This window comes from Sorex araneus, chromosome 4, assembly GCF_027595985.1.
Source record: "Sorex araneus isolate mSorAra2 chromosome 4, mSorAra2.pri, whole genome shotgun sequence".
NCBI lineage: Eukaryota > Metazoa > Chordata > Mammalia > Eulipotyphla > Soricidae > Sorex > Sorex araneus.
Window position 1 is genome coordinate 40359302 of NC_073305.1, and position 20825 is coordinate 40380126.

Sequence of the window (20825 nt, forward strand, 5' to 3'; positions counted from 1 at the left end):
CTCAGAGGATTGCTAACAGAGTCACGCAAGAACCCTCAGAAGTGGGGGTGACTGAGGAGACTGGTGATTTTTCAAATACTTCCTCCCCTGGGGGAATGGGGGTGAACCTCAGCATGGCCAGGACAGTGACCTCCCACAGCCACCACACCAAAGATTGTTCAGATCATATCTAGACAGAAGCAGAAATTGTGCTTGACAGCTCCTGGGTCCTCCTCTGGCAAGAAAAGCCACAGGGTACAGCTCTGAGCTTGGCACACAGAAAAATATTGATATATATTTAAGGAAGGAAGTAGGGAGGGAAGGGAAGGGAAGGGAAGGGAAGGGAAGGGAAGGGAAGGGAAGGGAAGGGAAGGGAAGGAGAAATGAAAGAAAGGACAAAGGAAGAAAGGAGAAAGGGAAGGAAGGGGAGGGGAGGGAAGAAAGGTGGGAGGGAGGGAGGGAGGGAAGGAGGGAGTAAAGAAGGAAGAGCGTACATCCCCAAAAAGTTGAAATTGAGAAGCTGGGCGCTTGTCTTAGCATGCTTTTTCCTAACTGCACCCACCCCCAGCACCCACAGGCACGCTCCTGAGTTTCCAGCGCTGTTGGGGTCAGTCCTTTGTGTCCGCTCTAAATTCTGACACACCTGCCTTGAGCTAGCCCAAGGTGGACCTCCTTCGTGCAGCTGCACATCTTGCTACACGCCCAGGGCGGGCCCTCTGAGCCTCTCCACCGCCGAACCCCTCCCTACCCCAGACCCTATCCGACCCACCCATCCCCAACGCCATCCGCGGGGCCAGCATCGCCACTCCAGCGCTTGGAGGGAAGGCAGAGTGCTCGCCTGGTGGTCCACAAGACCAAGTGAGCCCTGTGCTACCTGTGAACCCGCGTCACATTTGAGCCCCCTAAATCCACCCCCAACCACGGGCGGTGCAGACAAGTTGGCCCGATGTCACCCAGGGCCCGAGACGCGAGGCTGCGAGCGAGGAGACCCCAGAGGCACGCGGCGCGGGCTGCAAAAGAGAAGCAGAAGGAGGTGGCGGTTCGGTTGGGGCCGGTTCGGACGCGCGCGGGTTCCCTCCCCGCGTGGGGGCGCTGGAGCTCCGGCCCGGCCTCCTTCCTGCGTGGGCCCCAGCCCGAGACTCGAGGGCGCGGACACGCCTTTCCCGCCGCAGCGGACCCTGCACTCCGCCGGAGCCCAGGAACCCAGCCGGCGCCCCGCACACCCGGGCGCGCATGGGGCGGCCCCGAGAAACCCGGAGCTGCGCCTTGAGCGCGGTCTGTGCCGGGGGCTGGAGCGGGAGCACGGCGGGGAGGGCTCCTGCTTTGCGCAAGGCCGACCCGGGCTCGGCACCCCATAGGATCCCCCGATCCCCCAGGAGTAAGCCTTGAGCACAGTCGGGTGTAGCCCAAAAACCAAAAAGAAAAAAAGAAAAAATGAACCAATTGACCAATGAACCCCTCCTTGTACCCGGTGGCTTCTGGCCCGAGACCCCGGACCCGGCACCGAAGGCAGCCACGGGAGGTATCAGGTACCATAGGATTCCCCAACCTCCACTCCCCCCACCCCCACCCCCAGGAGTGAGACCTGCGCAGAGTCTAGAAGTGAGCCCTGAGCACGGCCGGGTGTGGCACAAAAAAAACAAAAAGAAAAAAGAAAAAATGAACTAACTCAACAATGAGCCCCTCCTGTACCCGGTGGCCCGCGACCCCGCGTCGGGCGCAAGACGGCAGACGCGGGAGGTGTCCGAGGTGACCCTTTGGGGCGCGGACGTCGAGGGCATCCGACTCGGAAGGTGAAGGTGACAAGGGGATGGGGACCGCGTGTGGGGGCAGCGTGCGGGGATGGGAGGGCGCAATCAGACGCCGGGCAACGTGCTGAGGGAGCGAGCAGGAAAGGACGGCGGCGAGGGCGGGGGTCTCGAAACTCTCGGGGGTCTGGAGCCCGGCGGGGAAGGTCCGTCCGCGCGTCGCGCCGCGGCACCCGCGGGGGACGCCGCCGGGACTCGGAGCGGCAAGGGCGTCCCCGGCCCCGCCCACACCTGCGCCGCAGCCCCGCCCCTGCAGGCCCATTGGCTGGGCCCGCCGCCCGTCAGGCGAGCCCCCGGGGCCCGGCCCCGAGAGGCGCCTCTTAGCGGCGGGGCCCCGGCGGCCGCCGCAGCTCTCGGGCGGCCTCTCCCACGTCGGCCGAGCCGCGCGCCCGCCCTGGACCCGCGCGGGGCCGCCCGCCGCGGGCTCGGGGCCAGCCATGCGCCCGCCGCGCCCGCCGCCGGCCCCCTGGCTCTGCGTGCTGTTCGGCGCCCTGGCCTGCGCCCGCGGGCCCTCGGTGAGTGTCCGCCCCGCGGGGTCGGGGCGGCGCGGGGCGGTGCGGGGGGCGGCGGGAGCCCCGCCGTCTGGGGCGCACGTCTGTGCACGGGGGACGCAGGGAGCAGCGCCGGCTCCCCGCCTCCGCTCCCGAGCAGATTGGGAGCGCGGAGGAGTGCGGGCGCCCCGGTGCCGGGTCCCCTAGCCCGGGCAGCCTGCGAGGCGCGCGGGCTGCAGGTGCGCGTGGCGGGAGCCCCGGGAGCAGGCGGGAGGTCGCGGGAGACTGGGTGGGTGCGTGGGTGGGAGGCTGTGCGGGTGCCGGGCCGGGTGCCGGGTGTGTGTACTCCAGTGCGGGGGTGAAGGCTCGGCGAGCAGCACGCAGGGCTGGGCGGGTGCCGGGAGCCGGGAAGGCAGGGGCTTCGGGGAGCCCGGGAGAGAGCAGCTGGCCGGCCCTTCCTGCGCACGGGCCGCCGAGGTGGACCGCGGCGGGGCAGGGGAGGGTCGGGCGATAACAACCTCACTTATGACTGCGAAAAGGCGGGCCGGGAGCCGCCCGCCACCAAGCAGGGACCTCAGCCTTCCTCCCTCGCACTTTCGGCTTCTACCCCGCAAGGGTTGCTGTGTGCTCCTAACTCAATGTGGCAGCCGCCCAGGTCCAGGGTGCTCCTGCGCTTGTCTGTGGAGGACTCACCTGGGCAGGTCCCCATACAGGCAGGAGATGCACGAGCCATCTCGGAGAGCAGGGGAGACCTCAAGATTCTTGGAGGTTCCCCAAGCCCATTTTACAGATGGGCCTTGTGAAGCTCCAAATACACACACACACACACACACACACACACACACACACACACACACACAAGTACACACACCTCCCTCACCTCTCTCGACAGCCGAAAACAGAGGCCGATTCTCTCCCTACCCAGATATGAGGAATCTGGGTGTAAAGCCCCAGTGGGTTCCAGCCTGCCTCCAGCTCCCGGCTAGCAGCTGGCAGAGCAGAGTGAGTGCCCTGACCGGTCAGTACCTTTCCTCCCAGGATGACCCACTGACATGAGTGGGTCATCAGCTTCCCTCCCACCCACCCACCCAGTCTCCCTCGACCTCCCGCCTGCTCCCACCACGCACACCTGCAGCCCGGGCTAGGGGACCCGGCACCCGGCACCCAACCTTTGCCTCTGCCAGGAGAGAAAGCCCCTGCACTTGCACCTCGCTCCTGTCCACCCGACTGTGAGCGGGGAGCTTTGTTACCTGTGCCCAGAGCAGACTGTGGTCAGGAACCCCCACATCCTGCATAGTCAGAGTCTCCCCAAGTTCTGTCCCTGAGCCTCCTGGCCTCACCCACAAACCCCTTGGCCCCTGCACCCACCGCCAGCACTTGGGCCTTGACCACTCATATGTTCCTTGAACGAATCGGGGATCTCAGAACCAATCCCTGGCACCCGGTTCCCTCCTCCCTGGAGGTTTCTCTGCGCATGCGGGGCTCAGTTTCTCACGCTGGGTCACATCTGGCCCCACTTCCTGACACAAGCACGCCTGCCTTCTTAAGTGCTCCTTTGTCTTTCTAGATCCTCTTTTATTTTCTACCTGACTCCAGCTCCTCCTCCTCCAGACAGTCTTCCCTGATTGCTCCATCCAGCCTACTCAGCCCCGACCTGTCTGTTCTCACCCTTCAGCTCTCTTCACTGCCCATCTCTGGGGCTGAGGACCAAGGTCTCTCAGCTCCCATGTCTCTAAGCCTACTGGACCCCCGGGTCAGGACTGGGCGAAGGCCAGCTGGAGCGGGAGGCCCCACTTCCCTCCTGGCCTCCCCAGCAGGCCCCACCTGCTCCTTCCAGGCAGCCTCTGCAGCAGGACCGAGGTGTGTGCATGTGGGGGGACTGGGGAAGGGGTGACTGATAGAACCAGAGTCATAAAAACAGAAGCTGCAAAGTCCAGTTTGAAGGGCCCAGGCTTTATCACTCCTACTTATGGGGCCCTGACCTCCACCAAGGAAGGGAAATCTCTGAATGGGGAAGCAGAGAAAAAACGAAAAAAAAAAAAAAAGAAAAGAAAAAACCACCAGTGTTGCAATGGAGGAGGAAGTCTGCTTGCAAGCCGCTGGCAGGCGGGCCGTCCCCTGCACCTCCCACAGTAAAGCTGCCTGCAGAACCCTCAGGGCAGTGCTCGGCCCAGGAACTGTGAAGATAGGGGCACCTTCACCACCTCTTCACCCCCCTGCCCCCAGTTTTCAGAGCTCTGCCCTGGGAAGAGTCTCAAGCTGATGGGGGTGACCAAGAAGGAAAAGCCCAGGCCCGGGAGAGCATCTTTGAGGGGAGAGAGGGGATGTTACAGCCTCCCAGGACTAGGGCTAGGGTTGTCATCAGGGAAGGCTCCTGGAGGAGGCAGACCAATGCCCTGAAGAGTTTGGCCAAACGGACTCATCTTCCACTTCCACCCCAGCCATAAAGCTGTTGGTTGGTCGGTTGGCGGAACCATGGGCCCCCAGTGTCCCCCCAGAAGCTGGAGGGGCTGGGCTCCTCTCCCTCCTCTCTGAGGCGGCTGTACCGCCCCCTCCTGAAGACCCGCGTGCTGTCAGCATCCTGCCTGGCGGCGGAGGTGCAGCCTCTGCAGCGTTCCCCCACAGGCCACCACATCCGGGCCATGAGGGAGCGTGACTGCGTGAGGCTCCAGGCTCCCTCTTCAGTAGCCCACCAGGGCCTGCCCCCTGGGGCCAGTGCTGGAAGTGTGAGTTGTCCCCGAGATGGCCGCCCTCCCGTCCTGGCGTCCCGAGGCTCCACCTTCCTTGAGGGGATCTCTGCCCTGGGCTCTGCGCCGGGTCTTGCCTCCCCGTAGCAACGGCCAGTTGCCCTTGTGCATCTCCCTGGTCTCTGTGGGACCACATCCGTCCCTCCCCGCGGGAAAGGAGGAGGAGAGCAGGGGCCTGGGCGAGAGACTGGCCAAGATCTTCCGCCTTCGTCTCAACGAGAAGCCAGGCTGGGATTCGGGGTTCTGTGGGGCAGAGTCTGTGGCGACAGGGACCTAGAGGTTCTACCCCTTATCCCCAGCTCAGGAGCCGTGCATACCCAGGGGGTCCCCAAAGCAGGCAGGAGTCCTGGGGGCAGGGAGGAGTTGGCATGGCCAGGTGGCTGGTAGGGAGGTGGCTCCAGGTCCAAGGAGGTGACGGGCTGGGCAGGGAAGGATGAGTGGTGAGGACTGAACCTCCTCAGAGGGTGGCAGTTGCCATGGCAAAGCAACCTCGGTGAAGCCTGTCACCAGCCTGGGCTCCTTCTCTGCTGTGGGTGCAGGGGTGGGGCGGGGGACCAAACAAAGCCTCATTCCTCGACCCCAGTCCCTTCTGCTTGGCGTCCCAGAACCCACACTCCCGCCTGACTTCCCAACACAGAGCAGCTCTCGCTGCACCCAGGAACAGGGGGGCAATCTGTCCACCTTCTTCCACCCCTCCATGGAGGTCAGGAGAGAAGAAACACAGTCCCATCCCCACACCTTACGATGGGTGCTGTTGCTGTTGTGGAACTACATTATGAAACTTGCCGAACGAATTTTCTTTTTTCTTTCTGTGGCTGGGCCACACCTGGTGGTGCTCAGGGTTCGCTCTCGACTCTGCACTTAGGGATCACTCCTGGCAGCGCTTAGGGGAACTACACGGGGTGCCAGGAACTGAACCCAAGTTAGTTGTGTGCAAGGCAAGCATTCTCCCTGTTGTACTATGGCTCCAGCCCAGTCAAATGAATTTTTTAAAGCACAGCGAGGTATGGGGGGGTGTGCCAAGTAGTAGAGCACACGCCTTACATGTGCAAAGTCCTGGCTTCCATCCCCAGCACAGTCAGGTGTGGCCCCTGCCCCACCCAAGCACCAGTGAGTGTTAACACCCCCCAACACACACACACAACAGCAACAAAAAGTAGAGAATCATACAACAACGTGGAAATAATCCATCCCTGAGTCGGACTGCTTTAATGGTGGGGTGTCACTTTTACCAAACCTGTTTTAGAATGAATTTCTTTATGGTGCATTATCAGTGACTGTTTGATTTATAGACCCATTTCATGTACCTGTTTGCGTAAATGCTTCTCAGGAGAAAAGGGGTTGCAAGTGGAAACAGTTGGAGAATGCTGGGGTAGTGTTGGCAGAAAGGCGGTGTAGGGATTTCTGGCTCATTTCCTCCCTGTTCCTCGGTTTGACCACTATTAACCTTTAACATTAACATTTGTATGATTGGCCTTTTTGGCTGGAATATTTTCAGAAAAATTATAGCGCTTCTGGCCTTTCACCCCACATTATTTTAAGATGTCTTTCTGAAACCAGAGGATCTGTTCCTGTCTAAATAGGATACCGTCATTACACCAAACAATCAACCAGGACACCTTCACCTGGAATATTCTAGAATATTCTAGAATTGAGGGTCGGAGTTGGTAGAGCTGCAAGGGATTTTTTTTTTCTGTCTGTGTCCTTAGGGAGGCTAAGCAGAGAGTTGGCCAGGTGGGTAGACATGGAGCAAGGCTTGGGGGTCAGCACCCCGTCCTTCTAGGTCCCCCACAGCTGTGTGTGTGGAGGGGAGGGTCTGACTCTCTCCAGAAGTGTCTCCTGCTCTCCTCACACCAAGTTCTACTAGCACAGCGGGGCACCAGCCAAGGAAAAGTGAGCACCAACTAATCCTGCATTTCAAAGACACACCCCCTCTGCAGGTGGCCCCCCTGCCAGCATCACCCCATGCTCCCAGACAAGTTCTCTTCCCCCAGGGGTGCCCAGGATGACTTTCGAGAGGCAGAGGATGCTCACCAAATGGTCAGCCTAAATCCCCGGCTGCCCCCTTGCCCCGGCTTTTCTCTCCTTGCCCAGGATCCCTTGCAGGGAAAGCGCAGGGTTTCATCACTCGTTTAAGTCAGCCTTCCGGGGAGAGCCTCGGGATGGGTGTGGGGTCACGGGAGGCTGAGTGTCCACCACAGTCTCCCACCAGCCAGGGCCCTCCTCTGGGTCCCACTGCACACTGTGGAGCGTTCTCTCTTGCCCGGCGCCCAAGCCCGCATCCCTCTCTCCCCCTCCAGCTCAGCAAACACACACGCCACAACACGGTCAGTTCTCACTCCAGCCTCCTGCTGCCCAGAGCACAGCCTTGCCTCCGGAGGTGGGGTGGCTGGCAGAATCCACATTTGCCCAGACTTGGTGAAAGAGCGTGGAGGGGGGCCAGGAATGACTGTTGTGGGGACCAGGGCAGTGCCAACTGCCAGAGCTATACACAGCTGACCGTGAGAGGTGTGGGAGGGGGCGGTTAAAGGTGCTCAGACAGCCTGTGGCCATGCAGGGCATGAGGCAGTGGCTAGAGCCAGGTCCACCTCTGCCACACAGGCCTGCCTGGCATCACGGGTCAGGCTGGGCTTGGGCCCTTGCTGCCAGCTCCTCCTGCCAGTCCTCTGGTGCTTCTGACCCAGCACCCTCAGCTTCCCTGGCAGCAAGGGTGCTGTTGTCCCCACTTTACAGGTGAGGTGGGGAAACCCGATGGAAGCTGTGCAACAGGGAACTGACCCTGGAGTCTGGTTCCCCTCGAGGAAGGGCTTTGGCTTCTGGTGGAGCTGCGGCAGGCCACCTCACACCCCCAGCTGCAGGGAGTTCTTAGCCACTTGCGCCTGTCTTCGTTGTTGTTGTTTGTTTGGGGTTTTATTGGGGAGAGGCACATCCAGTTGTGCTCAGGGCTGACTCCTGGCTCTGTACTCAGGGATCACTCCAGGTGATGCTCAGGGACCCCCAGGGGGTGCTGGGGATCGTACCCGTGTCATCACATGCAAGGCAAGAGCCCTGCCCACTGTACCATCCCTCTGGCTCTCGTGTCTTAGTTGGCACCCAGCTGACGGTCGCACTGGGGCACACCTGTGTAGCCACCACCTGGATCAAACCATTGTGCATCCCCTCCCCTGTGCTCCTGCACAGGAAGTTGAGGTTTTCTTGGGGGACAGCCATACCCTGCGGCGCATGGGGCTACTCCCGGCTCAGTGTCGGGGATCAAAGCAAGGCCTCCTGCATGCGAAACAGGTGCTCATCCCTTTGATCCACTCCCGGGGCCCCACCATGGTATTTTCCTCCATTCCTTTCAGTGCCCTCTGCCAAGCCAGGCACATGTTTCTCCTCTTCCCAACAACATCTGGATTCCATGGTTCCCTGCCTCCCTCTGTGCCCATCCCACTCCCTCATCCTTTCTCCCTCTAGCCTCTCCCCTCGGCCTCTCCAGGTAGACCTCCAGCTCCTCTGCCCATTCGAACACGGAACTGTGGTCCTTCACATTCACTCTGGGTCCTCGGTTTCCCGGTCTCCCGTGATCCTGTCATTTCATGGGGGAAAGGGACTTAAGTGGATGGTGGGATAGGAGGTGATGGTGAGGAGATTCACAAGGGCGGGGGGGGCACTCCTGAGCCCCTTGTCCACCCCCCTGCTCCATTTCTCCCTTTTTCTGTACCCGCAGAAGAACTGGCCTCCGTTGAGAAATTTCCGGAGCCAAGCCACACGCTGTGGCCCCTGGCACTCACTCACTCACTTGGAGGCGAGAATGGTTCTCTCCTGTCTCATCTCGCCCAGGCTGTTGTAGCCTTTCGGGTCCGGCTCTGGAAGGGTCTGGCTGGCCCTCTCCCTCCCCACCGCCCTACTCTCTCTCTCCCACTCACCATCATCCTCTGTTCTTGGCCTGAGGTTGGGGGTTGGATTCCAGGGTGCAGGATGCCCCAGTAAGGACTGAGGACCCCTTCCCAATACCTGCAGCAGTCCTACCACATCATTCCAGGCCCCTGCAGCTAAGAGTCCCAAATGCAGGCGTAACCCCAGATCTCAGGGAGCCCCACGTGGGGAGGAGAATAAACAGAGGCCCCACCGTGGAAGTGGCACTAACAAGACTCAATTCATTGCTGCCCCCAGTGGCAGACGGGGAATTCTCTCCCGACTCCCCAGCCAGCCAACAGAAGGGGCTGCCAGGGAGCCCAGGTGGGAAAGAAGCTCCCCACCTCCTCGCACTGGGTCCCTTCTGGGCTCGGGAGCAGCGTCCCTGAGTAGGAGGTGGGGAGCAGTCTGTCCTGAAGCTGTCGCTTCAACCCACCTTCACTACCAGGCTGCCTTGAAGCTCGCTTGGCGCTCAGCCCAGCCAAGGATGCGGGGAGGGCTTTGGGTGCCAGCCCCGTTTTCTCTTCTCCGTGCGGAATGCATCGGGAGATGTCGCCGGCGCTGTGAGTGGACAGGGGCCTTAAACACTGGTCATCATGCCTGGGCTTGGGTCTCGTGGGCCAGCAGAGGTGTGGCGTGGGAGAACGAGGTTGGGGAGACACGGTTCAGCCTGAAGGGGCTGCTACTGGCAGCCACAGTGCCCATCAGGCAGGACCTGAGGCGGCTCTGGACCCCCCGCCCCTGGCAGTGTCCATCTCATCAGGCCCCTGGTGCCAGCATAAGCCGCAGCCCCCCGTGGGCTTCCTGGGGATCTTCACGCGCAAGGCATGTGAACAAGCACATTCCGCTCCTGCTTTCTGGAATGTTCTTACTCTGCCCGTCTCTCATTTGTCAAGCTCGCACACGTGCTCGGAGGCTCACCTCTGGTACCCGTCCTCCGTGAGCCCCACACCCCACTCACTCCTTCCCCGGAGCCCCGCCGTGCGATTAGTCGTCGGTGGTGTGACCGGGTCCAGCTGGGACTTGTCCAGCCCTGTGCTCTGGAGCGCGGAGGGATAATGAGGATGTTTAGAATACGGAAATAAGTGGAAGAGGAAGTCCAAAGTCTGCCTGAATTCCTCCGTGATAAGGGCTAGAGGGAGCTGCCCTGGCCTTGTCTCCCAAAGGGCACGGGTTGGCCAGATGGCTGACGCAGTCCAGACCCGTGCTCAAGGCTTTGGTCCCCTCTGAGAATGGACGTTCGCCGGGTGACCTCCGGGCCTGTTTCAGGGCCCTCTTTCCCCTACCCTTCTCCAGAAAGGACCCAGTCCTTCACTAGTCGGTGATGACAGATGGACCCACGGTAGTCCTTCCAGACCACCTCCCGCTTTATTTGAAGTAGCCCTAGCTCCCCGGGGCCCCAGGGGCCCTGAGCACTGCACACCGCCCCTCTGTGTCCAGTCTCTGTTCTGGGACTGTGCCGCTGGGGGCAGGGAGGGGGGCACAGTCAGCTGGCAGAGCGGGCGGAGGGCCTTCCTGCCCTCAGAGGGTGGCACGCAGAAGGAGCCAGGAATCCCGTGATGCCCTGGGTGATTACACAAGATCCCCGACAAACAGCGTGGACACCGTCCTGCCTTCAGAGCACCCGAGTCTGAACTCTCTGGGGGACAGGGACGAACTCTCCCTCGCCCAGTTCAAGCCAGGACGAAAGCTATAGACCCCTGCGGCAGGGAGCAGGGTTGGCTTCAGGCCTCGCTGAGTTCCAGCGCTCAGGCAAGCCCAGCTCAAGAGAGCCCGGTTCCTCTCCCTTTCTCTCCCCTGCCTGACTTATCGTGGTGTTCCTCTTGGCAGCAAGATGGTGGCAGTCGCTGAGCCCCTGCATCCTCTGAGGTTTCCAGTCCAGTGGGAAAGAACAAGTCCACTTGCCTCGTTGCTCAATCCCAAGCCCCAAATGTGAGCCTCCTGGCTCTAAGGCCACTGCCTTGGGCCCGGGGCCAGGGCCGGTTGCCAGGGCCGCTCTGACTCGGCCAAGCCAGGTCACCTGGCAGTGCCCTGGGAGAGGGGTCATCAGGAGCCCGGGAGCTCTGCATGGGGAAGGAGCTGGTCTCCCTGGGACCATGAGGAGCGGGGCCTGAGCAAGAGAGGAGGGCAGACAGGCAGCACATGCTTTTGCTGTAGGGCGGTAGGGTTTGGAAGGAACTGGGTCCAAGCCAGACCAACAGACCTCTGTGCGGGGGGTGCAGGGGAGGGGGGGTGGGGTCTACAAGCCCCATGGCCAGTTCCCAGTCTTCCCTTCTAGAGGCTCCTTGGCATCCCTCTGGCCACCCCTCTTCTCCTGCCGGTGCAGAGGGAGTCCGCACAGCTCCCGAAGACAAGGCTTTAATTTCAGCCTGATTGACCTTTATCAAAAGAGGGGAAGCCTGTGACCCCAAAGAGAGCACAATGTAGCATTTCCGTTCAATGCTCATTCAAATAGCTCCGTCCTTCTCCATCATCTAGACATGTTACTTATATCATTATTGTTGTAGTTTTTTTTTTATTTGCGGATCACAGCAGTGCTCAAGGCGTATTCGTGGCTCAGGGATCACCCCTGGTGGGGCTGGTGGGGAGGGCTGATAGGGGGTGCCAGAGATGTGACCCCGGGTTAGCTGCATGCAAAGCAAGCACCTTACCTCTCGTGCAATCAATCTTTCTGGCCCACTTTTATTCATAGCATATTAATTTATATCTATAGGGGCTTCCCCAGCAGGGCTAGGAGGGGGCCTAGGGCCACTCCTAGTGATGCTGGTATCACTGCATCACTCGGGCAAGACTTAGTGGTACTTGGGAGCATAGAGCCTTGCAGGGGACAGGGGAAAAAAACTCACGGCCTCATGCCTCCACGGCTTGTGCTCGACCCCTTCTTGCTAGCTCCGCAGCCTGTGTTGCTTTGAGTATCCCAACCCCCACCTGTAGTGTCTCTGCCCAGTGGCTGCTAAAGACAACAACCCGAGGAAGGCACCTGGCCCAGGAGGCCTTCCCGGGGATGTGGGGTTCAGCTGCTTGGGGCAACATGGGACAGTGACGTCCTCCCGAAGCTCAGCAAGGGCAGGGGGACCATTGGGGCGGGAGGGACACAGCAGGGCGGCCCCTGGAGAATTGAGTTGTAGCTTCTTCAACTTGGAACCCCAGCGCCTAAGACTCTCCCCGCAGTGGGGGTCACTGACTTAGAACAAAGGTCCGGGTCACGCCTCTGGTGTCTGCAGGCCCAGAAGGGGGAAGGAAGGTGGTGAGGGGGCAGCCCCTCACTGTCCTCTCCACAGCCCCATGGGGAGAAACCCCGGGGTCAGCTGGGAAGGTGGGGGAGGCGCTGGAGGAGAGGGTCTCCCCGCAGGGCCTGAAGGACACTTAGTTAGCATCTCCGGCTGGGACAGTCCTGCTGGATGGTCCCCACAGCCCCTTAGAGCTGTGACTTCCGCCTCCCTGGGCAGACCCCAGGAAGCTGGTGTGGGTGTGGGGCCGTGGTGGTGAGGGCCACTTCCCTCCGGCCCGAGAGGCCAGAGCCATAGGACAGCAGATCAGGCGCTTGCCTTGCAGGGTCGATCCCCAGCACCCCACACGGTCCCTTGGAGGTCCTGCTAGGAGGGATCCCTGAGCACAGAGCCAGGAATGATCCCTGAGCACTGCCTGATTGTGACCCAAAAACAGAAACAAAGAGATTGGGAGAAGCTGTGAGCAGTCCAGGAGGTCCTTCTTGGAGGCCTTTGCCTGGCTCCTCCCCGCAGTGCTCCCAGGATCAGGCTTTTCCCAGCTGTTCCTGCCCATCATCGCCACTCCTCACACCCTGGCCCCTGCTACAGATCCTGCCACCCCGATCCTGGGCGGGGTGCAGGGAGAGGGAGAGCCTGGGAAAGCCCGCGGGAATGGTACCCCCTAAATGGGCTTCTCAGCTTCATGCATCTCCGCAGCTAAGAAGGAGGCAGGTGGGGTTTGTACAAGGAGGCCCAGTGTCGTCTTCGGCTGGTGGCACTGGGGTCTATGCACAAGATCCTAGAATGAGGAAAAACGGTCCGGGTCCCAGATTCCTCCTGGGCCTGGCCAGAACTGCCAGAGGCCAGGACCCAACTCCCTATAGCAGTAGATTTGTACCAACCTGGGGCGGGCAAGGGAGTGAGGAGGGAACGGGGAAGGACATCAGAGTCCAGTCCCGCAACCCAGAAACAAAAGCCTCATTAGCTGCGACACTGATGGGGAAGCTGCCAAGAAGCCACGAGAAAGCCCTCGAGGCAGACCAGGTTTTAGAGACAGCAGATGAGTTCAGGGTCCTCACTAAGTCAGGGTCCAGGTTCAGTCTGCAGCGAGGATTAGGGTTCAGCCTGGGATCGGAACTGGGATTCAACTGGGGTCAGGATTGGAATTCGCTCGGGGCTGTAGGATTGCATTCCATCTGGGATTAGAATTGGGGTCCAGTCTGGATTAAGATTGGTTAAATTTCAGATCTAGGATAGGGTTCCCGTCTGGGATAAGAACTGGGGTTCAACTGGGATCAGGATTGGAATTCGCTCTGGGGTCTAACATTGGGGTCCAGTCTGGGACCTGGGATTGTACTCAGTCTGGGATTAGGATTGGGTTCAGGCCGAGATTAGGACTGGAATGTTCTCTGGGGCTAATACTGGGACTCAGCCTGGGGCCTGAGGTCGGGGTTCAGGCTGGACTGGGATTGGGGTTCAGTTGAGGACCTGACTTTGGGTTCAGTCTGGAATTCGGATCCGTTCTGGGTCTGGAACCCAGGGGGGCCCGTGCTCCCCAGGTCAGGGCCGGGGGCCAGCGTGGGCCCGCTGATGCCTCCCCGTGTCTGTCCGCAGGGCGGCCTGGCCGCGGGGCTGCAGCGGGAGGAGTGCATCTACCTGAAGACCATCGAGGAGCAGCACCAGCAGTGCCTGGAGGAGGCCAAGCTGGAGAACGAGACGGAAGGTGAGCCCCGACGGGGAGGGCTGGGGGCCTCAAGCCCAGAGCCCCGTTTCTCCTCACAGGGCGATCCCATACCCAGAGCCCAGGCCCCTGGGGAGAGGGGGCTGGAGGAGGGGGGCGGTCGGGGTGAAGACCGAAGAAGCAGGACGCCAATGGGCCTCCACGCGCCCACCACACTGCCCAGGTCCCGGAGGGACCCTAGTGTGAGCAGAGGAGGAGAAACAAAGTCGGGGCTCTGAAAAGTGAGTGGAGTCAACACTGCCTCGGGGAGGCCCTGTGCCCTCTCCAGGGAAAGTGGAAGTGACGTGCGTGGCAGCCAGCCTCCCAGAATGGGAGTCCCAGGGCCCCGTGGGGGTGGAGGGGGTGTCTTTGGACGATGATGAGGTGCTGGGAGAGCTGAGATGGGGGCCCTGGCCCTGGTCACCTCCAGGATTGGCCATTGTGCTGGTCAGCCATGCAGAGGGAGCAGAGGACATTGTGTGGCAGTAAGTGACCAAGAGGGCCACACGAAAGCTAAGGCCCATGGGGGCAGGGGTGAGAGAGGAGAGAGAGAGAGACAGAGACAGACAGAGACAGAGACAGAGAGAAGAAGAAGAAGGGAAAGGATGACCTGGCTCATCCACACAAGTCTGGATTTGTCATCTGGGGGTGGAGACTGGGTCTGGCCCCTGCCCCCCAGTGCGGCCTTCAGAGGGGACACCACACATGGCCCCATACTTGGACTCCCCACTCCCACCCACCCTCCAGAGGTCTTGCTGATGGCCAGGAAGTCAAGGTCAGTCTCAGAGAGGCCAGGGAGTCCACTGCTCCCCACCATCCCTCAAAACTGTGCCTGGGACAGCTACAGAGGCCCAGCCCCAGCAGGGCCACCAGCTCAGGGGGCAGCACCTCAGCCGCTCCGTAGCACCACACTGACTTAGGTGCCGTCTGGGAAAGAAGCTGCTGGAGCTGACGGGGAGAGGGGAGCAGCCTTGGAGAAGCAGCCGGGCTGGGAGGGAGTGAGCACCCTGCTTGGGGCTGGGCGGGCAGCAGGAGGGAAGCTGTGCCCCGCCTTGGGCACCTTCCTGGGGCTGAGCTAACCACGATACAGCTCACTCAGGAGCGAAGAGCGTCATTCAGTTCCCCTGTACCCCAAAGAGGCTGACAATCCAGGAACACCCCCGCCCCAAGTCCAGCCTTGGCCCTGCTGCCAGGCCCCTCTGCCCCCAACTCCACAGTGCAGCTGTTGCCGTGCAGACGACTCTGCCTTCCCCGGCTCTTGAGGAGGGGAGCCCTGTTTCCCGGGGCCCCAGCCGGATGGCTAGGCCAAGGGGTGGCTGCCCCCACCCCCTGCCTCTGTGCGCCACCGACCTGAGCAGGAGGAGCAGGACTGGCAGGTGGGCCTCAGGGGAGGGGATAGGACCCCCGAGAGCCCTGGGCCCCAGACTCTGGGCCCCAGACTCTGGGTCCCACTGTGCCACCTCCCAGCCCCACGGCAGGCCGGCCACCCTCGTGATCCCGAATGAGGTCACTGCTGGCGGAGGGTGACGGCCAGGTGCCAACGTTCCGTCAGCAGGCCGTCAGCCTCGGGCCCAAGGGAGGCAGGTACACGGCTGCGGGCAGCGGGGCTGCCATTCTGGGGTTCTGGCAGGTTCTTGCACATCTAGCTGTGCGCTCCTGGCCCGCGTCTGTCTGAAGTCATGATTGTGCCTCTGTGCCACAGGCATGAGTCTGTGCAAGTCCGGGCATGACTGAATGTGTCGTCCAGTACGCTCTGTGTGTATGTGTATATATGTGTACACATGTGTGTCTGACTGTTTCTGTGTGTCTCTCTGTGTGTATGTATGTGTGTGTATGTGTGTATCGGGAGTATATGTATGTGTGTATGTATGTGTGTGTATGTGTGTACCGGGAGTCTGTGTGTGTATATATATGTGTGTGGATGTGTATATATATATATGGGTGTGTATATGTGTGTCTGGGTGTCTGTGTGTGTGTCTCCCTGTATGTATATATATATGCATGTGTGTATATATGTGTGTTCTAGGGGTCTCTGTGTGTCTCTTCCTGTATGTGTATACATATATATATGTGTGTGTGTTTGTGTATGTAGTTTGTGTATGTATGTGTGTGTCTGGGGGTCTCAGTGTGTGTCTGTGTGTATATATATGTATGTGTGTGCATTGTGTGCATATGTATGCAATATGTGTATTGGGGTTCTCTGTATATATATAAATATATATACATATGTATTTGATATGCCAAAAACAGTAACAAGTTTCACAATGGAGACATTACTGGTGACCGCTAGAGCAAATAGATGAGCAATGGGATGACAGTGACAGTGACATATATATGTATGTATGGGTGTGTATATATGTGTCTGGGTGGCTCTGTGTGTCTCTCCCTGTGTGTGTATGTATATATATATATATATATATATGCATGTGTGTATATATGTGTATGTGTGTGTGTTTGGGAATCTCTGTGTGTGTCTCTCTGTGTGTATATATATATGCATGTGTGTATATATGTGTATGTAATGTGTATATCTGGGGTCTCTGTGTGTGTCTGGGTATGTATGTATAGGTGTGTATATGTATATTGGTGCACCTGGCTCTGCTGGTATCTCTGGTGCCTTCATGTCAGAATTAATATCCATGTATGTGTGTTTGCATGTGTGTCTGGGAGTCTCCCCCACGTGTCTGTCTAGGCTCACAGTTTCTAAAGTGACTCAGCAAAGGTTAGAGAAATAGTATAAAAGTCAAGGCACTTGTAACCCCTGAGCATCACTGGGTGTGACCAAAAAAGCAAATAAATAAATAAATAAATAAAATAAAAGTCAAGGCACTTGCCTGGTGTGTATCTGCAGCTGTGACACTGGTTCAAATCCCAACACCACATATGTTCCCAAAACACCACCAGAACACAGAACCAGGAGTGGGCCCTAGGGGCATCAAAACTGATAGAGGGAGAGAGGGGGGAGAGAGAGAGAGAGAGAGAGAGAGAGAGAGAGAGAGAGAGAGAGAGAGAGAGAGAGAGGGAGGGAGGGAGGGAGGGAGGGAGAGAGAGAGAGAGAGAGTACAGAAGGTAAGGCACTTGCCTAGCAGTGGCCAACCCAGCTTCACTCCCAGGCATCACATATGGCCCCCCGGGCCTGCCAGGAGTGGCCCCTGAGCATCGCTGAGTGTAGCCCCCTAATCAATCAGTCAGTCAATAAATACATTTTAAAATGACACACCAGAGCGCCCTCCCTAGCTAGCTCCCTTCCCACCACCCCAGGCTCCGCATCTCTAGGAATGGGCACATGTAGCCGGCCAGCCCTGGGTCTGGTGACACGTGACTCGGGACTCATGGGCCTCCGGGGGTGGCACACAGAGGGTCCTTAGGCTCTGAGCCCAGCTCCGGTCAACGGGCCCTCCGTATGCCCCACGTTTGCTGAGCTGCCGCCTGCCCTGCCCTTAGCTACTCCATCCCGCTGACTCTGCAGGAAACCTCTCCAGCCACGAGTCCTCCCCCCCACCCCGGGCCCCCTGCCCTGACCGTCACCTACACCCCAGCTCCAGCTCACTGTCCAGGCCCGCTTGATGCTGCTGAGATTCCTGGAAGCCAAGCATGGCCTCCCCCAGGGGAGGACCTGGCCCTCCTCTTTGCTTTCTTTTTTCTTGTTGGAGGGGGTCCCCCAAGCAATGTCCACGGGGCTCAAGGACCCACACTCAGCCCGGAGCATCTCTGCTTTTCTGTGCCTGCTTTGGTGATCTGAATTGAGAGCTGAAACCCCAGCTTCTTGCCTCCTCCGCCACCACCACCACACACACACACACACACACACACACACACACACACACACACACACACACACACACACCCTGCAGGGACAGTTGGAGACTCAAAGGGCACCAAATCTGACCAAGGGTGACCATAGCCGGCCTCCACAGCAGGGTGTGCCCAGTTACTGGCCGAGAGGGTGAGACCAGGCAGAACTCTCAGAGAAAGCACACACGGCGTCTCAGACCCGGAGATGGGGTCCTGCTCAAGAGGGAACCTGTGAACTGACCTCAGTTCCACATGCCGGCAAGGTGCTCTGGGTACCAAGCCCAGAAAAAATGGGCTTGAAAAAAATGGGCCCAAGAAACAGATCTCTAAGTGACAGAGGGCAGCGCAGTGCCTGGTCCCCACTAAGGGAGCACGAGCATCTGTTGGTGTGAGCAGAGTCCTGAGCCTTGCACAGATTTGCCTGGCATGAAGGGCACCTCCGGACCTCCAGAGAGACTTCCCCAGGAGTGGGAGGGGGACAGGAGAGAGCCCCCACACGCCTCAAGCCATTCAGAACAAAACACTGGATGTAGAGACAGGACCCCACAAGTGGTTGGGGGCGCCAAGGAAGGGAGGCTGTGCTCTAAAGTCAGGCCTTGGGGTGCCACTGGGCTGCCACCGCCCTGGAAGTGGCCCCCTGGCTCTCACCACCCCGGTACTCAGCGGCCCCAGGATCTCACCTGGCGGGGTCAGCCCTCTGCTCCCCTTCCCCAGGCCCTCTCCTGGGAACACGGGGACCTTCGGACTCGGGCTGGGCTGGGCTGGGCGCAGCTTGGCACTGACTTGGGTTCAAGGGTTGGGTTTCCTGCGCAGGTCTATGGGACTGGCAGCATGGCCCAGGGACCGTGAAACCTCCCTCAGAGTCACCCGCTGTACCATCAGTCGTGACATTTCTATCTGCCTGTTGATAAAGACCCCGAGTGGGAAACACAGCCTGCAGTTGGGGGTTCCCAGGCTACCACCCAATCATGATTCTCATTTTAATCTGAGGATGCGGAGGGATGGGGGAGGGGGGAGGGGAGCCACAAAGGGACGCTCCAGGGCATCTCTGTGTCACTGCATTATAATTTGCAGCCCTTTCTGATACCTCCTAGCCTATTTTTAAATGAAATTTTGGACACATTGGTGTTTTTTTCAAGGTGAGGGGATCTCTAAAGCATTGTTCAAAATGTCCAGGGGTCCCTCCTGGTCGTTCTCATCAACTGGACCAGCAGTTCAATGCAAGGGCTGGACGCTACAATGCTGCTTGGCCCTGTAGTGCCAGACATTACCTGGGTGCCCCAGCAGTGCTTGGGGGTCTCCAGGACCGCACCTGTAGTGCTCCGGAGACCATGAAGTTCCAGGGGTCAAGCCAAGGTCAGAGCCATGCAGACCTTGCACTTAGCCCCATGTCCCTTTATTTTTTTAATGATATTCCAGCTATAACATAAAATAGATAAAAGGGAAGTCTTTTTCTCCCCAGAATCAAAGACTAGTTATACAGGTAGGTGTGACCATACTAAGAGGTAAGATGGAGCCAGCAGTTGTGCTTAAAAATCCTGAGCGTCAGGGGCCAGAGAGATAGTACAGCAGGTAAGGCACCTGCCTGACACTGAGTGAACCCGGGTTTCTATCCCTAGCATCCCAGCGTCCCCTAAGCCTGCCAGGAGTGACACCTGAGCACAGAGCCAGGGATAACCCCAGCCCAACTGTGTGTGTGTGTGTGTGTGTGTGTGTGTGTGTGTGTGTGTTATATTCTGGACATCAGAGAAGTCTGAGTGTCGGTGATACGGGCAGGTGGAACCCCAGACTCAGGTAGAACATGGGAGTTTTCTGTGATACTAACCAGTTCATCCAGGGCTGCTCCAATACTCAGCCAGCCGGATGGTAGTTCAGTCTTAGCGCATGAGGATGTGGTGTTGGGGTTCTGAGGTATTGGGGTTCACCAGGGTCACCCCAGCAGTGCCCAAAAGGCTTCCAGGATCACACCCAGTGATGCTCAGGATGCCAGGGGGTGCCAGGGATCAATCGGGTCAAGCACACAGTATCTCTGGTCCTGCCAACTCTTCAGAAGCTCCAGGGCACCAGGAAACACATCCCTTCCTTGGTGTGGAGTGGCGGCATTCCTGGAAACTCTGTGTCTGACACAGCTGCACCATGCGTCCCTCCTGTTTGGAAAACAGTTCTGTCTAGGTTCTGGTCATGGCCAAAGGTCCCCCTCATGGAGACCCACAGGCTCCTCTGAAGTCCTACAGGTCAGGGTGAGGACCGCCCCGCCCCCATCCCTGAAACAAACAAAACCTTCCCCTGCACTACTCTCCTAAGAAGCAGGGAGCAGGGCTGGAGCGATAGTACAGTGGGTAGGGCTTTTGCCTTGCATGTGGCTGACCCGGGTTCAATCCCCGGCATCCCATATGGTCCCCCAGCACCGCCAGGAGTAATTCCTAACTGCAGAACCAGGAGTAACCCCTGAGCATTGCTGGGTGTGATCCAGAAAGCGGGCAAAGGAAAAAAAAAAAAGGCAGGGAGCTTCCTGTCTCCTTCCTTCCTCCCGGCACCCTCGGAGCAGACCCTGGGGAGGGAGGGGGAGAGTGTCTGTGGACCCCTGGCCCTTGCTAACCCAGGGCCCTCTGATTTTACTTCTAGGCTGCGGCAAGATGTGGGACAATCTCACCTGCTGGCCAGCCACCCCCCGGAGCCAAGTGGTTGTCTTGCCCTGCCCCCCCATCTTTAAAATCTTCTCCTCCATTGAAGGTAAGAGTCCTGGGCCAAAGACGTGGGGAGCCGGAGGGCCTGGCTGGAGTGGGGACGCTAGAGAGGGAAGCGGGAGAAAGTGGTAAAAGGGGTGGAAGCAATCCCGGGGAGCTTCCTGAGGGAGTGCACGTATGGGTGCTGGGTCTGGGAAGCACTCAGGGGATTTGATTCTCTTTTCACGTAAAGATAAGTGTGTGGGAAGGACTCGCCAAATATTTGCTCAGCAAATGATAACTGATTGACTGAAAGATAAATGGATGAAATTATGGCTGCCGTGTGTTCCTGTTGTCCTGAGATGTTCTTGATTGAGCCTTTCACTGCCTGGAGACACTGACCTCTTGGGCTGTCACCAAATCACTGCCCTCCTTGTCCGGTTCTGCTTGAAGGCACACATGTCCCCATCTGGGGTAGAAAAGGAGTGGGCCTGTAACTGCGGAGTCCTTCAA

General features: G+C 59.1%; 1 protein-coding gene across 2 annotated transcripts in view; it reads left to right on the forward strand.

The window, feature by feature from the left end:
* Positions 1-2182: 2182 nt before the first annotated feature.
* The window catches only part of VIPR1 (vasoactive intestinal peptide receptor 1), a 40282-nt gene continuing 21639 nt past the window's right edge, over positions 2183-20825 (forward strand). For both annotated transcript variants that reach the window (XM_055136256.1, XM_055136257.1), the window contains exons 1-3: positions 2183-2302; positions 13746-13854; positions 20272-20379. In XM_055136256.1, the coding sequence (XP_054992231.1) occupies positions 2225-2302; positions 13746-13854; positions 20272-20379 (295 nt within the window). In that variant the 5' untranslated portion in view covers positions 2183-2224. The remainder of the gene's footprint in view (positions 2303-13745; positions 13855-20271; positions 20380-20825) is intronic.